Source organism: Panulirus ornatus, chromosome 5 (assembly GCF_036320965.1).
Source record: "Panulirus ornatus isolate Po-2019 chromosome 5, ASM3632096v1, whole genome shotgun sequence".
In the NCBI taxonomy this organism is placed as follows: Eukaryota; Metazoa; Arthropoda; class Malacostraca; order Decapoda; family Palinuridae; genus Panulirus; species Panulirus ornatus.
Window position 1 is genome coordinate 42,501,147 of NC_092228.1, and position 24,249 is coordinate 42,525,395.

The 24,249-nt window shown below is 36.8% G+C and overlaps 1 protein-coding gene across 4 annotated transcripts; it reads right to left on the reverse strand.

Moving 5' to 3' along the window:
- Positions 1-1,524: 1,524 nt before the first annotated feature.
- On the reverse strand, positions 1,525-24,193 carry LOC139748738 (casein kinase I). Of its 4 annotated transcripts, none has more exons than XM_071662142.1 (7): positions 23,686-24,193; positions 15,630-15,736; positions 14,067-14,254; positions 12,472-12,649; positions 11,440-11,593; positions 9,944-10,211; positions 1,525-4,393 (listed from the first exon to the last, which is right to left on the reverse strand). In XM_071662142.1, exons 1-6 carry the CDS (start codon positions 23,806-23,808, stop codon positions 9,972-9,974), a joined length of 990 nt encoding a protein of 329 aa, XP_071518243.1. In that variant the 5' UTR covers positions 23,809-24,193; the 3' UTR covers positions 1,525-4,393; positions 9,944-9,971. The 4 variants fall into 4 exon arrangements, with proteins under 4 accessions (XP_071518243.1, XP_071518244.1, XP_071518242.1 ...); XM_071662143.1 differs by having other exon boundaries at positions 3,728-6,411; positions 23,686-24,174; XM_071662141.1 differs by having other exon boundaries at positions 3,728-6,411; positions 9,992-10,211; positions 23,686-24,168.
- Between the last annotated feature and the right edge of the window lie 56 nt (positions 24,194-24,249).

The window sequence follows — 24,249 nt, forward strand, 5'->3', positions numbered from 1 at the left end:
TAATGTCCCCTTAATGAATAAAAAATGTAGTACTGACTTTGCAAGGCATTGGCTATGTAATATATACAACAGGTTTGGCTATAGTCATTACGACTCAATTGAAATATTTTGATATAAGAATGAAGATAAGGGAAATTACTTTGTAAACGAGATTAGAAACTAGATTGAATTATGTCATTATGACATTACTTAGCCACAGAAGTTAACTGGTAATTGTCACTACGGAAAATGAAAATTTCGTAAAAGTGATTAATAAAAATTCCAAAAAAAAAAAATGAATGAACGATACTGTACAATGGGTTGTGTCAGTTATTTAGCTAATAGTGTGTGTGTGTGTGCATAATTGTGCATTTACATGTAATCAACAGATAAAGGTCATTAAAGGAGTTATGAGAAAAAGGTGTACAAATATTTTAAAAGTCGAGCCCGGCATGAGCTCTTTTCCATAATTCTCATTTTTACTGCAACACTCGGCCATGTGTATTATAAATCCCCCTGGACCTTTCCAAGTGTTCCTTCTTACACAATCAACCCACCTCACGTTACATATCACTGTCAAACACTTCACCATATCCACAATCTATCTTTCCTCTCCATTTAATGACCAGGACTTGCATCCATACAAAACAGCAGTGCAGATTTTCTTGTGGTTGGGTTTAAAAGGACAGCCACCAATGACATCAGTCATCTGGCTTGCAACCATTTTTGCTGTTAAATGCTATTTGAAATACTTAGTTGTCTTGTCGTAAACTAATGGCTGTATGTAAATACAGCCTAATCAAATGGTACTTGTCAATGTGTCATTTAGCCACCTCCCTTTTTATCCATGTCAACAAGATTCTCAATTTCATGTTATGTCCTCTACTTGCTCTTTCCATACAAATCTTGAAGAACTGTTCCCAGTTCAAATCGTCAAATATCTTTTAAATTTAAAAGTTGATGGCTGTGATCAGATCACTCATCACTTTTTTCTCTTGTCCACCTTAATCTCTTTATGCTTCTTCAGGAAAAATGATCGAATTTGAAAAGCATATTCCATGAAAAGCTTACTAAATATTTCCTTATCCATATACTTCAAAGCCATTCTGTTATTTACTAGCTGACAGTTTGCCTCCCTAACGATTCACCTAATATGGGAGTCTGGCGACAGGTTAGGGATAATGTCGACTCAAATTCTTCCGCTTTGTACCATCCACATTAATTCAAAATTTGCTTGGGTTGAATTTTGTCAACATTTCTGATTTAATGTGGTGTCTGTTTGGGTCCACTCGTAAGCTGAAGCAATCCTCCTCACTCTTAATTTCTCTCTTGACCCTTGCATCATTTGCAGACCAATTCAGGTGGGTTTCCACACCTTTAAGCAAGTCATCAATCAAAAACAATGTGTCGTTTACAATCAGACAAGTAGCTTTACCCAATACAACTTAAATAGTCAATTCCAAAATGATTACAAGGTTACCATACTTTCACCATGCCAAAAGAAAAAAAATCACGACATTTTCATAAAGGTAAAATTAAGAGTAATTAATTCTCAGTTTTATTACACTACATTTCTATGCAATGCTCTACAGCTTCACGTGACTGAAAATAAGGATGAATTATGAATCACAGTTAAAAAAATTTCTGAACACCTTCTCTCAACTTTATATAACAAGGATCACCCCACAAGGTATGTTTGGTGGTGGGGTTATAAATCATTTATACACAGTTGTTTTGTAAGACCTTAGGAAATTTTTTCATCACCTGTGCATGGAAATATTATTTTAAGACTCATTCTGAGCATAAAATAAGACTGACAGATATTATGAGAATTTCAAACACACAGGAAGGAGACACACTGGACTGTACAGTCTTGCACACAACTTACAAACATATGCTAAAGCATCACATACATAAATTTATAACCAATATACACCTCATTCATTAAAAACGATATATTTTTCTAAGCAGCTGATTCCTTTAAAAAAAGCATCATGCTTTCTCAGAAATAAGTGCTCAACCTATTAACTACCATGATAAATATATTCTCTATCAGAAAGTAATCAGTTACAAAAACATTAGTCGTACATCTATCATAATGTCTTGCATGACTATGTAACTATTAAATCTGCATATCATCACCTTACTTCAGAACTGGTATATACTTGATATAAGCTGCACAGGTGATAACACAATACCCATAAGGTCTCAAAAAAAATTCATTACATGATTTCTATTTCGATAACTGTGATAAAAAAAGTATCAAGTAAGATGGTGACATCCACCAAAAAATAAACATTTTATGTCGTCACTGTCTCAAACCTTTCCCCAGAAAGCTGTCTTCTGAAAGTTCCAATTATAGGTTTTCATCACAACACATTTCCGGGGATCCACGAACAGAGTGCAACAAAAATGAGACCAAGAAATTTCTCAAAGCTGATCTTCAAACTCCTTTGGTCTCATTCTCTTCCTTATTAGTGACCCAAAAATATTCCAGTGGACACAATTTGGATACCTTGCACTTCACTCACTCTGGCGGCAAAAGAATCATCCTGTAAAGCCGCATTTTCTAGTCTTTTCACCGAGGCACGGCAGCCAAGCCAATTTTGATGCTTTACATAAAAGAACTAGATGTACATTATTTAACATTGAAGCATGAGCTTCCATACCAAGGTGCTGTCAATAAAAGCTAATCAAAAACAATTCCAAACAACATTTGCTTTAAGGGCCACTGTCTAGGAAAACACACTTTATAAACAAGCCTTAAAGCATTTCAAGTTTCCATTGTTTTTAACCCACCATTAGCTCCTATTATAAAGCCCTGTGAGATGATACTAGTGAACCCCAGACTACCTCTTGCTAGAGGATGACAGAGTGTCTGGGATTCTTCTTCAGTCCACACGGCAATCGGACAAGGATAACAATCATGTCATGGGATACATTGAGTCATTCACTTCGCAAATGCAAGTTCAGAAAAAGAGATAAATGTGCTTCACAGACAAAAAGTTTAGAAGTACAAAGAGGAAGGGATAAGCACAAATATGACAGAAAAAGTTATGTCCTTTCATTCTACACTGGACTCTCAGTTTTATGATGCAACATGGGAGTAATAAATCCTATTTACCTGGATACCAGATCAGTTTTTTATGATACATTGATGAAAATATGACTTGAGAAGTAACCATAAACACACTTGCCTGACACATTATCAACAAGTTCACTGTCAGTTACACACAGCTTAACAATATAAACAAATGTTATACAGAAGTTACATGGGTTATATTCAGCTAAAACACTGAGTGCTACACAATTAAAATGATGAACTCAATAATTAAGAAAATACAAAATAAAGGAAAAACAGCCCTCTTTGATAGATACCTTACGAGAGGAATCTGTAAAAATCTGAACTTAATTTTTACACTAACAAAGCCAAATTTATTAGTGTTGCCATAACATGAAAATCATGTTAATTCCTCTGCATAATAAAAACTTAAAGGACATGAATGCTAATGTGCAGCTGGTACAAAACATATACATTAGGTAATGTTTGTGGGTTACAAGCAATCATGCCAAACTTTTCTCTGCTCAAAACATGCTTTTCTCTCCAGTGTCTATTTCTGGCAATAACTTCATTGTTTATCTTTTCTAAACGCAAAAAAGCTCCCTTTTAAAACATATGACAAATAAGCGCTACTAAAAAACCCTTGCCTATGTAGAAATGGTGTATTTTTTAATTTTACATTATTCCTTTTTTTTTTCATTTTTGTTGGATCAAGTTTACTTCACTGAAAGATCAACTCAAAGGCTGTGAAGAGAACTTTCTTCTTACGGTATGGATATGATACAGCTAAATGTAAATGAAATTAATTCAACACGAACTTCCGGTCGTGTGGAGAAAAACTACGGAGCTAGATGGACCCTTTCTTCTTCAAGGTTTTTCATCATGGCTTTCATCCCTTTACTTCACCAAAAATCTGCAATAACTAGTTCATCCACAGGTTTTCCAGAATTCCAAAATTAGTATATGGAAGATTATAAACACAAATCTTCCCTTTACCTATGAGGATTCACTCGTGTTCATTGGACATCACTCATAATCACATATTCCTTAAAAAACTGTCCTTAATCAGGTCAGAGAAAAAATACGATGCCCACAACTATGGTCATCGCGAGCAGCATTAGTGGCAAACAAGTGACAACACTAGCATTGATAAGAACACAATGATGAAGTGGCAAGACAATCCTGCTCATCAACAAATGTGCTCTTTACACCATCACTGCTTCGTGCCATTAAATCAAGCGAATGTCCTCCATTTCTTTGTTCTTTTGCAACGTAAAGAAAGGGGATCACCTTGGGCTTGCTTCTTTCAACAAATATATCCAGTAACTTTAGTATCAATCCTTTAGTGGCCTCCTAGAAGATATAAAAATATGCAAGAGGATTAGGAATTAGCTTTTAATCTAGAGGAACACTACAGTATATTGCAGGAGACTCATCAAACAATGAATATGGTAAGCATCCAAAATCAACATTTTTCACAAAACATGGTGGCACAATGCAATTTCTTGTAAAATTTACATCCAATTTTAACAGCACTATTCCTGTTTTGTAAGAGGAAATAAATTGCCTTAACATGCAACAGAAATACCTGCTCCATCATCTAGTACATATATTTTGACCTCTTAAACTTGGAATTCTAAAGTACAGTAATGTCCAAAGTTTGAAAACTTTGATCCCCAAAACTTGGAAAACTACCAGGCACTCATACAGCGTGCCAAGTCATATCTGGTCATATTCCATATCTGGTCCAGTGCTCATGGAACAAGCCAGGGTGTCCCATGAAGAAATAAAAGTCAAGAATGTTCTTACAGGCAAGGTTGGTTATATATATTGAAGAGTAGACAAGAAGCTAGCCAGTCGAGTTGAAAGTCTCACCACTCAAAAGTGTGGGTGCTGCATCGTGCTACCCACCCGCCAGCTGAATTGTTCTGATGATACAATACCTTGCTTACGCATTTGTGTGCACTATATTCAGCTATATCTAACTCCAAACATGGCTCCCACTGAGCAAAAGTGCATAACGATGCTTCACATAAAGCCAGTGTTCATAAGCCAAAACAGAGATTTCTTAAAAGTAATTTTTTTTCTATCATTGAGTCAAAAACATCATTATCAACACAAACAGCATTCTGTTTAGCATGCTAAGGATTCATAACCATGTCCAAGGTTTTTTCATCTATTAACTGAAGAACAACAAGCACATCACTTTCTACACTCATACACAGTTCAATGTATCACATGCCTTTAGAAAATTCAGCACACCTACAAACAATGCTATTTTCTTGAGAGACAGAAACCCTTCAATCTGAACTTTGTTTTCACTTTCACTTAACATAATGGCCAGCACATTTTGTGCCACGTTTTTTTCAAAGAGAATATTGACTTACATCATTTCTGATCCTCAGTAATATTCCAAAAACTTCCTTAATGTTCAAATGTTTCTTATATGCATCAATACCAACATGGCTATAGCAAGCAATCAGCATAATCTATGACAATATGATTGCTGACAGTACACAAAAGTTCAAAAAGCTGTAATATAGATTCTTTAATAGACTGGGCCCCAAAAGCTGACACCAACTCTGATAGCGGGGAAAGGCCAGAGGCCTTAATTTATCTACCACATGAGAGAGAACAGTTAGGGGTGACCTAAAGACAATCTTCATGATTTTAAAACTGATTGATGGTGTAAAGTGTGACCAGTTCCTCAAAAGATGAAGGGATGGAACATCCAAGTAAAAACAAGAAATTACTCAAAAAACTTGTTATAAAAGATGTAATGAAGTACCTTTAGATCATATAATGGTGTAAGAATGGAATGAAATGAATGAAGACATGGTTAATGCAAACAGTAGAGAATGGTGAAGAGATGGGGCTGCACGAGTTTAAAACTCTCTCCCCATAAAGAACAAGAAAAAATACAAGCAAGGTCAGACACACACATACATAACCAGAAAGGAAACGGATGATTTCCGACAGAGAAGATGGAACATATGCGACAGACAGCATGGTTTCAGGGAGAGGGGGTCACGCAAAATGACTTCTTGGATTTCTACGAGAGAATAAGCTCTGTTTTAGAAATAGGGGAAGGCTGGTTGGATGATCTGTATAAAGACTGCCCAAAAGTATCTGACACTGTGCCACTTAGGAGGCTAGTGAAGAAGTTGGATCTTCAGGCAGGAATATGGAGGACACTACTTCGTTGAATAGGCTATCTCTGTGGAAGAGAACAAAGGATGCATGTCAGGGAACCCTTTGCAAATTGGGCTGCTGTCACAAGTGGCATGCTGCTGGAGTATGTTCTGGAACCATTACCTTTCTTCATCACTGTAACTGACCACCTGAAGGACCGGACTTCAACCTGAATATGCCTGTGGATGATGCCAAGGTTGTAAGGAAAGTGAAATACGAAAAGGATTGCATACAAATTCCAAACTTGTTCTGGCACATGGCTGATTTTCATCAAGTAAAGGAAATGCACAGTAATGAGGATGGGACAATAAAAGAAGGCCTCCATATGAATATTAACTAGCAGGATACAAGATGCAAGAATCTGTTTGCATGAGAAACTTGGGAGTAGAAGCCATCCCGAGCATTCAAGTATATCTTTCTTCTTTCTTTTAAACTATTCGCCATTTCCCGCGTTAGCGAGGTAGCGTTAAGAACAGAGGACTGGGCCTTTTTTTAGAATAACCTCACCTGGCCCTCTCTGTTCCTTCTTTTGGAAAAAAAAAAAACAAAAAAACACGAGAGGGGAGGATTTCCAGCCCCCCGCTCCCTCCCTTTTTAGTCGCCTTCTACAACACGCAGGGAATACGTGGGAAGTATTCTTAATCCCCTATCCCCAGGAGATATTCAGCAGGCCAAAACTTGAATATTTTTCTTAAACTTTGTTCACCACAATAAAAGCTGCATAGATAAATAATAGGGGACAGCAACAAAAATAGTAACCAAATTAAGAAATGTGAGTTATGGGAAAGGCGAAAAGCCTAGGATTTGTCCACCATGGAAGAAAGAAGAGTAAGAGGTAACCAGATTACAACCAGTTTGATGATGTTATCAGTGAACAGTTCTTCGAAAGATGCAAAGATAGAACAACTATATACCATAACAAGAAACTGAGCAAGAAACTTGTCGGAAAGACTGTACAGTGCTATTTTTGCCGAGTATTGAGAGATGTAGATGATTAAAAAAATCAGTCATGAGAGTGATTATGGACAATACATCAGCTTAAAAAGTTGTATGATTATAAGGTTCACAACATGAAGTCCCATCAGAGGAAAACAGCATCCCCTTCAGTACAAACAGGTAGGAGACGAAAAAGATAAAGGTGAATGTTTCAAACTTGTAAGGTAAAGCTTTAAGAGATACAGCCCCACAAGTACATAATTCTCACACTGTATATTACAAGACAAATTAGTCACTACATTCAAAACAACTACATACACACACACATAAGCAAGAGTAGGTACAAACAAATGAGTTGAAACAGTGAATGGTGACTGTACACAAAAGTTTAAAAAGTTATACAATGGAAAAAATTTAAGATATGGTCCCATAAGTGTACAGTTCCCTCCGATACCATACACTTAGGTAATGATAATCATAAAAAAAGCCAATAACCATACAAAAATTTATAAACATATCTCATGAAAGTCAAGAACATAAATGAACAGACTACAGAAGTGAAATATTGCTGTTAACCATACATAGGCCAATATATGCCACATGCCAAAGTGCCCACGATCAGTGACCTCATGCTCCCTGTGTCTTTCTTCTCTCTCTCTCTCCCTTTGTCTATCTTTCATGAAGTTCATTCATTGACAGAACTTTGTGCTGCACTAATATCTGACTGTGACTGCATATTAATCTTCCTTTGAAATGCCAATAAAAAAGATATGTAGCTACTGTTTCAATTTCACATAGAATATCTTGTGGCATTACTAAGATCCCTCCAATAATGCCAATTACCCAGCTTCATATACCGCATATTATTTCTATAACCTGCTATCCTTCCAAGTAAAGATTTTCTATTGTACAAGTAATGTTATTAATCTTTTACTCTTGTGATAATGAGCTAACAACTTACTATGAGCATTGCAAATGGGTGGAGGTATTGTTTTCTCTAACGTACAGGTTTATACAAAAATGTATATCTCTTAAAATTGTGATCGGTAATCCTGACTGAAAAACCTGAGTAGCTCACATATAGTTTGTACACAGAGAAAGAAACCAATATAATTTCTTTAATGAACATTAAAAAATCTACTGCATAAGAAAACAACTAGACTTATTTAACCTGGTGCATCACAATATAATAGTCGAGACAATATTGTATATACCATTCCTTTTTCTTCTATATTTCATGGACATATCTAATTACAATACACAGCAATTTACTTAATATGTCCAGGTACTTATTGCATGCTCATCAACAGTTCCAGAAAATAAACAAAATCAACAAAGAAATTCATAGTTTTTGGGATATATGGTAATCAATACCTGAAAAAACCTCAAGGGGTCGGCCAGGGTAATCGTCTCCATAACTAATGAACTCCAGTGTGGCTTCTTAGCCTTAGAGAATGGAATTCCATAACCTTTCATCATGAGACAACCAACATAGTAGCCACCAAGTCCACACTGTTATATGCTCTGAAAACTGTTTCAAAAACTTACTGACAAAAGAGAAATTAAATTTATACATATTAACTGAAAATGTGTACTTTTAAATACTGTTTTGCTTATAAGCCTTTAATACGACAATACACTCATCAGCATGAAAAATTACTTGTTTCTACATCTGAACATTGGATAGTATGAACTATATTTCTAGTATTTTGTTCGAAAAGAGGCAAAAACTATCAAATTGATCACTGGTCCTGAAAAGTGAGATATACGAGAAGCACAGGGCCGTGACTTAAGGCTAGTTTCTTTCTTGTTTCTATTAGTGATGTCCTCCTAAAATTGCTGATTTATAAGCTCAACCTATTTTTTGTGGATTTTTTTTTTTACTGCACAGCTGCATACTACAAGCGTGAAATCAAACCACATAATAATCAGCATAGGAGTGTCCTGTGATTACTGTATGGCCACTAATAACTTAAAAGTGAAATATCATGATATCATAAATGAGGGGCAAAATTTTGTGCATTTTAAGTGTTCTCTTTCTTTGTAATTCATCATAATACGTTCCTCTTCATTAAAATAATACTTTTACACAGAAAGATAGACTGAAGGTTGAGAAGTCTGCAGGTGAAGGTTTGTTGGGAAAATATGAAGAACTTGATCATTCGTTGGAGGGAAAGGGCTTAAAAGTGGCATTATTTTTTTGAACAGCATTGAAAATAAAAGGCTACGAAGTAAGCACAACAATTATGTTGGGAAAATACTATAAAGTCTGGTTGTTTGTCGGAGAGAGAGTCTGAAAGTATGACATTCTATTTTCAAATAGACAGATAGATAGACTGTAAAAAAGGCTGCACATGAAGGTTTGTTGTGATATATGAAGCTTGAAATCATTAATGGGAGGGAGGGAGTTTGAAAGTGTGTGTGGAACTTTTGTCTTTATAACTGGAGAGATGAACAAGACCATCATACAGTACATGACAGTGCTCTGTAAATACAATATTCATCTCAATGATTGCATTATTAAAGGTAGTTTTCAATTATATTCTGTACTTTAGTATTTAAGGTCAACCAGCGTGTTTTACTGTATTAATACAAACCATATTTCATTGTCAGTACACCATTTTACTTTTCCCCCTCTCTTTTTATTTCCAAAGATCAAAAAATTCTGAAATCTGGATAAGCCTAGGTCCCAAAAATTCCAAATTTAAGAGGTCAGACTGTATATATCCAACACAATAATGTTACTATAACTGCTCATAAGGAAATATCACAAACCTTCTTCATATCACTTTCATCCAAAACCTCAGAGTTGCTTCTGTGTACCTTGGGTAGCTGCAGGCTGGGGGGTGGTTCCAGACACTGCAGCTGCAGTAGATGCAGCTTTCTGTTTAAGCATTGTCCAGTCAAAGGTATAATCATACTGGTGATGAAGTGTGCGGAACAAGATGCGGAAGAGTTGGCGCAGGTACATGTAGTCTGGGGCTTCATCAAACCGCAAACCTCGGCAATAGTTGAGGTACATAGCAAACTCTGCTGGGAAGCCCTGTTAAAACAGATCAACATATATACTAAAAATACTCATGAACTAATATTACATGCTGCTTCCCTAAATCAAAGTAAAAAGTTCTCTTTAGATAATTCAAAACAAATTACAACAGAAGGCTGAAAACTGTATGTTTCTTGATAACTTTCCATCAAAACTGTATCAACTGCTTTGTTACATCTACTGCCACTAGTAAAGTCTGGGATATTGGCTGAATTTGGTTGAAGTCATCAAGGATGTGTTGTGTGCAGTTTGTATGCAGTGTAGCCATGCTTTCAAAGAGTTTGGCTATTGATGACAGTACAAACAAAGGAAGAAAGGAGGAAGGGGAGTTATGGGTGCTGAAGGGCTTAAGAATCTGCCCTACGTTGGCAGATTTCTGGATGTTTGGGATTTCGCTGCATAACCAGGTGAGGTTGAAGATACCAGTAAGTGCTTGGATTCCAATTGGGAAGAAGCATTTTTACGAGAAAATTTGTTAAGGTTTAAGAGCCAGTTTCATATGTTCTTACTTGCATTTTGAATGTCTGTGGGTGTGAAGGATGCATGAGCACTTGTGAAGGTTGTGTAATTTTTCATGACTGCTCTGTCAGGGGGTGTGATTGCTTTGTTTCATGAGTACATTTTATTTGTTCAATGGAATGAGGGATGCTGCTTTGATTAAGTAGTACTTCACATGTAGGGGAGTGATATGGGATGTGTGGATTTTAACCAGTGATCTCCACAGTTGGTCGCTGTTGGTTTTGTGGTTCATGTTGTCAAGGAATGCATGCCAGTTTGTAGACTTTTTCCAGTGAATAGGTTAGTCATGGAATGTCTTAAGAGCCTGAACCTGCTTTATGCTTGCTGCTGAGAAAAAAGGTTTTGCATGAACATACTTCTTCACAATAAGAGCTATAAGAGTTCTTTGATTCTCTGGGATAAGTTCTGTTATATTGCTTTCTACACCCTTTTGGTATTTGCTTTTTAGCTGACTTGGTAATGGTGCCAATGAACACCTGAATGACATAATACAGGGATGGGAAGCTACCTACAGACAAAAAGAGTCAACACTTTTAAAATTTTTTTGCATATCCAGCCACAGGTACATCACCTAAGTTTACACTGTATGCAGGATCTGAATTACATATAGCATACCTGGAATTACAAAATGATGATTAGTACTTAAAGAACACAGTAGTTATTCACTTACCTGTATGTTTAATAAAAACTATTCAGTAGATCTCACCTTGCAGAGTGACTCAACTGGTGTAGACATCTTCTTCTCACTAATTTTCTCATACTTCTGTTTTTTGGTAGCAGCTTTGAGGCCTTGCCAAGGTAGTGATCCACGGTTGAAATACATCAGCACATATCCTAAGCTCTCCATGTCATCTCGTCGGCTATAAAGGGATACAACAGATTAAAATGTAGCTACATCCACATGATGACACTACAAAACATAGCTTTTTAACTTTTCACAATGTACTTCTGTCTTTGGTCTCAAAATATATGGTTTTGACTCTTACAGCATTTTCACTCAAATTCAACATATCAAACGTGTAAAGTATTTTGTATCGGTTTCATGTTGGTTTTATATTTGCATATCATTGGCTTTCATATGTGGCTTCAGAATCACCGGTGGCTGAAAATTTTATCTTACATTTGGAACATCTTTCCAAATTTGTCCTAGTCCACCCACAGCACTGGCACCTAATGGGTGCAGCCTGTGTTTCTATGTTTGTAAAATGTTTTTACAGTATTCTAAGCAATGCTGAAGTTGAGAGCAACCAAAGTTTATCTATCAGTTAATATTGTAATACTCTATTCCCAAGAATATGCCATTCAGAATAATTCATAAGGACGTAAGTAGTAACACTCTACTACATCACTTTTCAAAATATCATCATAATGTTTCTAAAAATAAATAAACATATTCCTGCTATTCAAAAACATCAACACACACTCTTTCTCTAAACCCTTGTGATGCAAATATAAAAGTTCATCAGTAATCTGGGTTTGAAACATTACAGCCCACAGTTGCCATGGCCCCACTTCACACTGCCTCCAAAACCCATCTAATGCTAGCAGTCTATTCATGAATAATTCAAGGTAATGTGTTTGCTACTTTGCAGTAAAACATTACCGATAAAAAAAAAAATCATAGAAAAATCGCATCTCAACATTTACCACCATATAAAAGCACTCACACTAAACAACCTTTTAAAAGATTATGTATATGAAAACTCTCTACACAAGTTACATAATCTTCACTATTTACCTCTGCTCGATACCCAAATGAGCATTGATTGAGGCATAACGAGCAGTTCCTGTGAGGTTCTTGTCCTCCCGGTATGGTATGTGGGCACGAGAACGATTATCACGATACTTCTTGGCCAGTCCAAAGTCGATCAGAAACAGCTTGTTGCAATGACGACCAATACCCATAAGAAAATTGTCTGCAAATACAGATAACATTGTAGATAGCAATCAGTTTATCAAAATTAAGGGCAATAAAGCTATCAATTTTCTGTACTCAAAAATACTTGCAAGCAACATACTACACATTCACATAAAAATAAAATAGCTGGCCTGAGTACCCAAACATAACGTTCACCACCCTTAACAACTTTCTTTCCCCTAAAGGAGGTTTCTAGGCATGTGACTGGCACAATACGAAACAGTTAAGAACAAGATTTCCACGTCATAACAAGAATACCTGGAGATTTTTGTCATAGCCACCCCCTTAATGGAAGTTCACAAAGGGAATGGGCATCAGGGATATAGATAGAGATAAATCCTTTCCCACCTGTGTGGCAAATCCCTTAACCACAATGGATTAATATCAGTCTGTTATCTGGTCACTGCATTTGTCAAATAAAACCTCCAAGGAAAAAAATCCTTAGACACTGTGTATATTGCTCTTATTCACATATATATGCTTACTTATGAATTTCAAGATACCCAAACTTATCCCTGAGCCCTCTGCATGGCTATTCTGGACAGATAATGGAAACTGGGGGCTTATGTCAGGAGCAAATCAATCTCCTGACCTATTCACATTTCTCTTGCCAAATGAAAGTTAGATAAATCACAGATGGCACGATGCATTCTCACTCTACAAGCACAAAAACATGGGCCATCCTGGAATGAAGAAGAAAAAAAATCTGCCCTTCATATATAAAGTCTAGGGTCAAAAATAGGAATCCCTATTACTAACAGTCCAACAAGGACAAGCACAGAAGTTCAATTTCCCAATATAGCTCTTGCACTCCATTCCTGATAGAGAGGCAACTACACAATAATCCATTTAGCATCAACTGCTGCTTCTTCAATTTGAATGCAGGGACCTAATTGGGAGTACACAGAAACAGAGTGTGAAGGCTGTTTGTGAGTGTATAGACTCGGTCACCTATAAATTTGTTGCATTACCACAATGAGAGATTAATATATTGTTATGGCTATTCCCCAAACTCTGTGGTGTCAGATAGGTGTGTAAGTGTTCTTCTAGTGCATTATCAAATGTTAGTGAATGCTTAACTGATAATCTTATGCTGTTACAGATAATTTATGTAACTGCACTGGTAAATACTTCAATCTGTAACATACACTCTTCATTTCCATTTTGCAGTGAACATTAAAATTTTGTAGGATACTACTACCGTTAACTTTCATAATGAATAGCAGCAAATCGAAGTAAAAGTAACCATTTAACAAACTTACCATTGTTTCAGAGAAACAGGTTTCTTGCAAGGTCATGCAGTAGTTATGATTGGTGATCTTATGAGACGAACACATTCATATAACAGACAGATTAACATGGGTTACCTTAAGCTTAAACCTGACACAAACTAACTTTCTACATCTGCAACCTACCCGGCTTTATGTCTCTATGGATGAAGTTCTTATTATGTATAAACTCTATGCGTCCGATCATTTGGTCTGCTAGCATCAGGACAGTCTTCATTGTAAATCGACGACTACAGAAATTGAAGAGGTCTTCTAGAGAGGGTCCCAGTAAATCCATCACCAAGATGTTGTACTGTTGTTCTTGACCAAACCATCTAAAAATGAAAAAATGTATTAACGAACATACAGTAAATCTATCACGAATGTAATGCAAAATACTTCTCAATACTTTACCCCATACTTCTACAATAAAGTGTTAATGCAATAGGATGAAGTGCCCCTTCCAAATTATATAATCATACAAAAATAAAAAGGTTAAAAATTGATTATATACTCAGGATTCAAATTAATGCTTTACTGATAAAAAACTACGAGTGAGGTGATACGATCTCAAGAGCAATGAAGATATATACTTATGTTTACCTAATAGCAGAAAATTTGCAAAATTAATGTAATATGGCATTCTGTCATTAACACCTTTAGAACTGTGTTCTAACTACCCACAGAAAAATTCTAAAATATATGTTTGTGTTAGTCTCTTTACTTATGAGCTTTAACTAAGCTAGAATTCTAAACCTGATTGATAAAATTGATGATAACAGCAGTATAATAATAATAATAATAATAATAATCATATCAATTCCAATAACAGTAATCTGCATCTCCAACGTCTGTTACCTCCAGGAACTCACTCAAGAGGGCAGCCATGTCAAAAGTCTCCATCACTGGTGCACTTCAGTGCTGTTCTTAGCCTCATCCTTAACAGGCCACAAGCATAGGGCAACTAACACAGTAATATCAACAAAATACTTTATCAGGAGATATAACATAACCCTGAAGTATAGGCCACCTAAATGACTAACATATGTACCACACATTCAGAAACCTTGTTACCTTTATGTACTTAACACACTGAGCAAAGGATATTATAGTGTGAGGAGAGGACACGAGATAAGGAAAAGCCAGACCAAATTAGAAGGGGCAGCTGGGAAGGGGAATATCAAAAGAAAAGAAGAAAGGTGAAGGTTATTTAGTCAATGTCATCACTCACATTCTGATGACCGTTGCATCAGGGACAGACCATACCAGGTCATAAAACTCTCCCTATCCTCTGCAACTTGTTTCACTTTCATCTCTACCTTTCAAGAACATTTTGGCTCACAAACATCTCCATACCTTCAACCTGGTAAATACCTCATGAGGTCTTCAAGGTCTTCATGCCTACAGCCCAGTGTTACACAACTTACACTCTTACATAAATGTTGGCGAAATGAATATACACAAGATGAATGGCAAACGAAATGGTCTCTACCATAATCTTAAATCCCTTACCTCATGCAACATCCTAACTCAACTTTCCATTATTTTAGCAAATACATTAGATCCAGTTTCCTAACCTCTTCATCTTATGCGATATTCACAGAAAATCAAAAATAATCAGGGGAAAAAATAATCTAAGCCATAAGCTAAGTGAGAACCATGGGTATGTTAATGCATTGGAGCAAATTATATATAAACAGAGATATTGACCTGATGTGTGGAATACCGACACCTCCCTGGAGGATCTTGTAAACTTTGCTCTCATATAAGAGCTGAGGATGCCTCGCCTTCATAGCCTCAAGCTTAATTGCCACCTCCTGCAATAGAGAAATATCATTACACCATCTGCACAAATATTCACTAAACACTTGTGGCAACCATTAAGAGCTTACCAAGATAAAACCATGTCTGGTTAGGAAACACCCCATCAACACCCTTTCTAGAAGTAACTTTGTGAAGTATAGTATGAACTTGAACACAATTTTTTCCTATATCTCAAACTAAGTAACTTTGTGAAATATAGTACGAACTAGAACACAATTTCTTCCTATATCTCAAACTAAGTGTCATTCGTCTTGCTCTAATCAATTTCAAAACACCACAATTCAACCCTGTAATAACATAGTGTCCATAAAAACCCTTGCCTGCCTCCCCAAACATTTTAGTACTTTTGTCATCTCTTCTTTGACCCTGATTACCATCTGCAGATGTCTGGGCATGGGACTGGCAAGGTTCCTGAAGTATCTTAGGTCCATATTTTCGTGCATAGGATCTTGATCTGAATAAAGCAAGAAACTGATGAGGTGTTGAAGGAAACAGCCATCCGACTGGGCATTCTAAGCACCCAGTGCTAGAAATCCCGTGTGTACCCACAATTTCTTGCTTCTAGGCAAGAATTTGGACTTTCTCTTCCTCATAATAGTGAGAGCCAAACACTTCTAAGCAAAGGTGGAAGAAATATAGTGCCTAGAAGTGAAATTTCCAAAAAGATGAGTAAGGAAAGAAAATCTATCCCTCAAGATAGAGGGGTTGGTGCTCACATTGCTAGAAACACAATGTTTTTTGCACAGTAAACGCGTCATGCTAACCATACCTGACAATCTATCCTAGAGACCCTACATAATCAACATCATGAAGTCTGCTTTCCAAAAGCCGGGGGTGCTGTAGGGGGTGTCACTATTTTTGAGAAGAGCTATTTCACATCTACAAGAATTCTATTTGCTCTGATATGGAGTAATGCTCACACATTTGGAGTGGTTCTTCCACTGCCTGTTGTTGCTCTCTGTGATATTACTTTCACCACTGTGAGCCGCGTGCATGTGTCCCCACCCAAATGAGTTGGACCTATGACATGCATCTACCTGCTTCCCACAGTTTCTCTGTGGAGATTAGTCACTAGAGGACTGACTATTATGGTACCTTCTTGCTTCAAAAAGTCAAGTTGTGAAATTTTCTTACTCCTTTCATATTCCTCTTCCTATAACCTTTCAACCTTTAAGTCGTCTAAAAACACCTATAGAGCCCTGATTCAATATTTCACATGAGATGGGCTTTGCCTGGGGCATGTTTCGCCCGTACCATGTTTGTCACTCAAAATCAATAAAACAGAGCATGAAGAAATGGATGACAGTATGGTACCCAGAAAGAAAACTTCTAATAATGTATGCTTGAAATGCAATTAAGTCTTTTAAGATGGCATGGTCACTTAGGATACATGGACAGTAAGTTAGTCAAGATGACATACATCTCTGGGGCAAAGAAAACAGTAACCATATACCTCCTGCAAATTGTAGTTGAATAACTAAGGGTAGGAGTTGGGGGCCTAAAAATCCTTCTCCCTATTCTTGTATCAGTACTCTCTTAAAGTGTAAGCAGAAGACATTTCAGAATCGTGACAGTCAAGAATTACAGTACTAAATCTTAAATGACACTAGGGTCTCACATCAGCGACAGATTTGAAAAAATACAATTCTCATGTACCATTTCAAGTATTATGTAACACAGTATTATATATCTAAAATATTCTAAAAAAGTTTTTCATAATTCTTTAAGATGTTAAAACAAAATGGTATCAAATTGTATCCCATAAACATGGCAAAATCGTTTGGATTCATATCCAAGCGGCTGAAAGTCACCTTCTGGGGAACATCCTGATCTCATAATCTTAATGAGCAGTATAAAAAAACCTATTAAAATATTCTTTTCCTTCGATAATAGAATATAAAAAGAGAGTACTTTTAACGTCATCATATATTTCATAACAATGGTAGTGCCAAGTCATTTAAGATTAATATTCCGGTGGTTGTCAGTTACAATGTAAAAAACACAAAGTTTTTATTACTTTAATCTGTCATATAAAAACATCCAGTACCTAGCCCCTACTACAGAACTTGACTTTCGAACATCTAGATATATAAAATGAACCTCCAAACTGTATTAATACAATATGTTTATATTTCATTAATGAAATCGCTGCCTCTCTTCTCACCAACACCACTGCTTTAAATATCTATTCTCTTTTTTTATGTTTTTATACTGTAATATCAATTTGTATAATAAAAATATGAAAAACATTACAACATAAGACTTTGGGTTGTATTTCCACGGTGAGCAAGAGGAAGGGCAGGGGAAGAAGCAAGTGGGTGGTGGTATTAACTCCACCCACCTCCTCTGCACCAACACCATCAAAACTTTCACTTTCAACCTCCTTCATGGGACTGGCTGATTACTTACTGGGAAACAGATTATCATTTTGTTAAATGTAATGCAGTGGATTCCATATCAGAGGAAATGATGTTACCTAAGTAGTGTAATGATGAAGAGATGTATCCAGAAAAAATTTAAGCATCAACTTTTTTTTCTAATCAGTCTGTACTGAAATACAATTTCTAACCAGAATAATATCAACCGACACAATATGACAAAAATTTATGGTTTTTCTTCACCATAAGCTGGAAGGAAAGTGGAGAAATAAGCAAGTGGGTGTTGGTGTTAGCCCACCTCATCTGCATCAATACATTGAAAATTTTCACTTTCAAAACTCTCACTCGTGAAATTGGCTGATTTCTTAAGGGAGAATATATCATCATTTTCGTTAGCTAAAAATATGGTGGATTCCATATCAAGAAAAATGAGTTAATTCAAAAAATTAAGATGTTTCTAGAAAAATAATACATCTTACATGTTTTGCACTTTAAGGAAATTAGATATTCACTTGTACAACAGATTAATAGGCAAAATTTTACAACACAAGAATGTGCATTGTATCTACATCACTAAAGGGAAGATTGGCAGAGGAACGAGTCAATGTCAGTGGTGCCAACTTAACCATCACCTCAAAGACTTTCGTTTTCACCCTCACTCATGGGATTGGTTGATTACTTACTGGGGAACAGATTATCATTCTGAACTATGAATGTGTTGGATTCCTTATAAATGAGAAAGCAATAAACACGTTCATCATGATGTGAAGTGATGTTTCCATGAAAAATCTATATTTCTTTTCTTGTATGTAGGTTCTTACTGAAATATCAATTTGAAAACTATATCAACGTACACAATGTTACATTATAATTGCATTACTTTCGCACTATCCTAAATGGAGAGACTGTTGAAACTACCTAATACGAACAGCACACCTTGAAAATTAAGGTGTAAGCACATTTATGAATGATGTATGATGAAGAATTTGTCAACTTTAGGTTTGCATGGACTGGTATTAAAGGTCAACAAATAGGATTGGGTACTGAATGTGTGCAAGTACTGAATAACGGTAGTGTGAATCCTGCAAAATTGCATAAACATCTCAAAATCAAACTCCCATCATTGATATATGAGATGTGAAGAACTCCACCTGGAAGTGTACAATATCTGCATTACAATGCAATACCATCAAAAGACGAAGAAAAAACTTACTGATTTGAATTTTTCTAAATTGAAAATCATGTTTCATCAACGGTAAAATTTGAATTTCTGGTTTTGGCTTTCAAAAAATATCACAAAATAACCATTCTTCCCCAAATTCTGCAACAGTATAACTGTGAGAATTCCTCCTCTCTATCTATGACTTGCAAGAAACAAATACCAGATGGTATGCGCTAGAAACTAACAACTGGACTCTTATTCAAGGATCAATAAATTACATCCAAGCAAAAAACATTTCCTTTTAGGTAAAATATCAAAATCCCCCCACAGAAAATTCCTAATTACCATATACATATCAACTTACTCGTGCATGTAAATTTGTTTTGAATATCGTGTCATTTTAATCTGCAATACTAATGTAGTGTTTCGAGAAAAGTCAAACTGTGGATCATGATCTAGATTATCTAAACTATTTTGTGATGGTAGATAAGGCAATAGTTGAGACAGATATGCACTGCATGTCAGGGTAAATGTCAAGGGGGTTAGTTCATGTAAAAAGTAGGTAAAATGCATACATTATCAACTTGGCCAATGAAAACCACACCTGATCTCCCTAATAGTCATGATTCATCTTAATGTTGAATATCTTAGTTGGAATATACTTGTCACAAACATGACTCAGCAGCATGCTGACTCTCAATGAATGTCAACAAACAGATGACAGGCCTAGACACCTGTCATGCCACTGCCACATCTCCCTATAAGTGGCCATTCCATGCAATCCCATCATTGCATTTCTACGTCTTGGGCACTTGGGGAGGACAGGTGATGTTTCCATAAGTTCCACTGATTTTTTCAAGAGTTTTATCTACTTTTACATTAATCATCCCCACATTCTCCCCAAAATGCACAACAAAATAAAACAAAAGTCATGCTCTGCAACCTTAATTGCACTTTCTGAATGATACATTAGCAAGGAACTACAAAGGAGAAGTGTAAATTTACCAATTCCTCACATTACTTTGTACGTTAAAAATCTTACAATACACACATTTTCATATATTTGGTACAATTCTTTTTTTTTTTTTTTTTTTTTTAATTCTCCAAAAGAAGGAACAGAGAAGAGGTCCTGGTGAGGATATTCCCTCAAAGGCCCAGTCCTCTGTTCTTAACGCTACCTCGCTATCGCGGGAAATAGCGAATAGTATGAAAAAAAAAAAAAAAAAAATATATATATATATATATATATATATATATATATATATATAATCTATACATAATCCCTAGGAAGAATCCTAATATATTTCATAAACTTCAAATTGCATTATATATCATAAAGTTCATAAAATATGTATACTAAAATTACAATTAGTATGAATTCTGTTTTTGAACCATTTACCTTGTAATATTAAAGAAGTACCTCATGGTCATGGTACTTGGAAAAGTATGACAATTCAACCGTTTAGCTCACTATCATTAGCTCTGGATCTCGAGTGATTTCATTCTATGTTGCTGCGTAGTGTTTTAAGGAGACAGCAACATTGGCAGAACATGATCCTGAGCATTATATCTTACGGAACATCTAATATAATGGCAATAGTATATCAGGGACAACATGGGGTTCACTGCAGTAAAAGTGGGGAAAATACACTTGTACAACATCAAAAGAACCTATGAAAGCATCACCTAATCTCACTATTAATGAAGTTTTATCTTAACACACAAAACTCAAGCTAAAATACGCTACATAACCATGACTAACCACTACACAAATGGCACCAGATGTCAACAGACAACAGGGTTAGCAGCCAAGCAACTCCCAGCAGCAGACAAGTTTCAGTAACGTACTTAAACAAATCTCATGAACTCATAGAAACCTCACCTAACCTTCTTTACAGGAAAGATTTGTCTTAATGTCGAATATTCTAGTTGATTTGACTGATTTAGTGGAATATTACAGCTGATTTGACTGATTTTGTGGAATATTCTCGTTGATTTGACTGGTTTTGCGGAATATTCTCATTAGTTTGACTGATTTTGTGGAATATTCTCAATCTGACTGATTTTGAGGACTATTCTCATTGATGTGACTGGTTTTGTGGAATATTCTCGATTTGACTGATTTTGAGGAGTATTCTTGTTGATTTGACTGATTTTGTGGGATATTCTAGTTGATCTGAGTGATTTTGAGGAATACTCTGATTTGACTGATTCTGTGGACTTTGTTGAGACCAAACCCAATGATTATTCAGCACATTTTAGGACTAAAAAGATATCAAATCAATCAAATTATTTGCATACTGTACATTTTGGCCTTTAAAAGATAAATCTTGGCTTCCATTACAAAATTCATCAGTCTTCATATATTATTGCTTAAAATTTCTCCTTTACTCTTTTTCCCCCATTATTGTAACACATATTTGCCTCCGAGCTATATTTTTGGTATTCCTTTTGGGGGACCTTTAAGGATAAAACTTGCAAATGACACATACTGGAGTAGGTCTCCTCTTAACTTAGTGACCATGGGTCAAATACTTCATCTCCAATCAACAAAGACCATCTCAAAATGGCTATTCCTGGTGAGAGCTGAATGCCACACCTCAACACCTTTCTTTATCCTCTGCAGTTTATTAGTTTTGATATCATACCACAATCAAGCTTACCATTTACATTTAACATCATTAAATCAGCTCACAAAAACACTGTTGGGTTTAATTCACAAACAAAATATAGATATAGCTGCTTTAGCCCCAGCATTGGCTATTCTATTATCGCTAATACCAGCATGTCCAGGACAACAACAATATTCTATAATCTTAAGCTATGAAAGGTCTAACAAAATCCAATCTTAGAATAACTAAACTACGCCATGCACCAGAACATTGTGCAATATGGCTCAGACAGCAAATTGGGAAAAGATTTAGAATGTAAATTTCTCATTGGAAGTTATCAAATGAATTTAAAAATGTAGCCTAAATAAAATACACATCTGTAGAAATATACTTGGCAGATTCGCTGGCAGTTTTGCCATTCAAGATTCTTCACGAACAACTACAGCAAAAGTTACAGCGTGAACATCTGACCGAAGGACTATAAATTTTTGTTTTTACAGAAGCAGTATTGCTTTTGGTCATTTTCATCCAATCCTGCACAATTTGACAAGAAAAACCTCCCTAGGAGGAAATCATAGATGTTCTGTTTGAATATACCAGCCACATCCATAGCTGGGCATGTCACAATTGGCGCTGTCAACATACAACATGACACACAACCATGCAATCCTCAGCAAGACGTATTTCATGCTGGTACGTTTCTATTATCATTTCCCCTACTGCGTGAGGGTTTCTAATAAATCTTGTTCATAATTCACACATACAGTATGTATTTCAACGTATACTAATCCTTCATTCTGCCTTGCATGCATGTCTCTCGTTACAGATGCCTCATTCAATTGATAAACAGAATACAATGCTCAAAATAATGAGTTGCGACCATTATTGTCTACTCTAAACACCTGCACTGCAGAACAAATATCCCTCAATATCCTCAACTAACACCGAGGCAGACCAAATATCCTTCAATATCCTCAAATGACACTGATGCAGAGACCAAATATCCCTCAATATCCCAACTAAAACATAAAATGACCAAATATCCCTCAATATCCCAACTCAAACTGATGCAGAGACCAAATATCCCTCTATATCCCAACTTATACTGACGCAAAGACCAAATATTCCTCAATATCCCAACTCAAACTGATAAAAAGACCAAATATCCCTCAATATCCCAACTCAAACTGATAAAAAGACCAAATATCCCTCAATATCCCAACTCAAACTGATAAAAAGACCAAATATCCCTCAATATCCCTAACCACCAGTGAGGCAGAGCTAGAGTGACATATATATCTATATCCCCCCAACATAGCTTAGTGAAATACGAAGATCCTGGTGGCTTAAGAATATCCTGGAAGAAAAAGAGAAAAAGAGAAAATCTTCCACAAAGGGACGACTCTGGCCACTAGCGACCAACCCCCATGACGACCTGTCAGCTGATCGGGACCTCTCGACATTCTCGAATTTATTTCCCTAATTTCTTCCCTCTCTCGAGCACAGGTAGCCATTTAATTAAGTTCATAGAGCCAAGGAAGACTTGCTGTGTCGTCTGTGCTACGCGAGAGAGAAGAGAGAAGGCGAGGGGAAAAAAAATTAACCCACTCAAGGTCCCAGAGAACCCCAGTCCTTCACACGGCCATTACAATTTCTTCCATCCCATTTCGGGACGGTGTGGGACCTCCCAGCTGGTATATAGGCCCCCGCCATGACCCAGGGCGACCAGCCATACCCTTAAGGGGAGCCCCTTTGAATCCCCCCCACTCACCAGATGACAGAAACCTCACCTCTCCATTGGTGATGTTGATCCCTAGATATATATCACCGAAGCTGCCACTGCCTATTTTCCTCACTAGGCGGTACTTTCCGCCCACCACGAACTCTCTGCAGCTCATAATACCCGACGACATGGTGCCCCTGTCTTCTGAAGGAGGATCGGTCCCGATGGCAAGGCGCGGAGGCTAAATAACGCCGTCGTTTCTCATTGGGGCTCGTCCAGACCCAGCACCGCCAGCGCCTTTCACGTCCGAGACGAACTGATCGGGAGCTTTGCTCTTCCCCGCCAGGCAAGCAAACCCAACCCAGACCTCCACTGTTTACTTCGGGTATTCTCGCCTCCCTGGGGGTTTCCCGGGGTTAATTCTCTCTTCCCAGGGCGGGGGAGTCCAGCGGGAACGACCTGGAAGGCCGGGGGTCGCGGCAGGGTGGGAAATCAGCGGGACCCGAGTGGATTGGGTTGGTACGAGTGCTCCTTCTCTCTTTCCGCAACTATAAGGAAAATGGCGCCTGTCGTGTGGCAAACCGTTGTGTCACGGGATCGAACCCTCTCTGTTATCAGCTGGTTCAGGGTG

Bases quoted from the DNA above. Each gene is read 5' to 3' on its own strand.
- LOC139748738 (XM_071662141.1), bottom strand. From the start codon at position 23,808: ATGTCGTCGGGTATTATGAGCTGCAGAGAGTTCGTGGTGGGCGGAAAG. The intron at 14,255-15,629 runs GTCAATATCTCT...TTTCATTTTTAG, and splicing joins GTCGGTATTCCACACATCAG to ATGGTTTGGTCAAGAACAAC. The intron at 12,650-14,066 runs GTAGGTTGCAGA...CTGTATTTGCAG, and splicing joins CCATAGAGACATAAAGCCGG to ACAATTTTCTTATGGGTATT.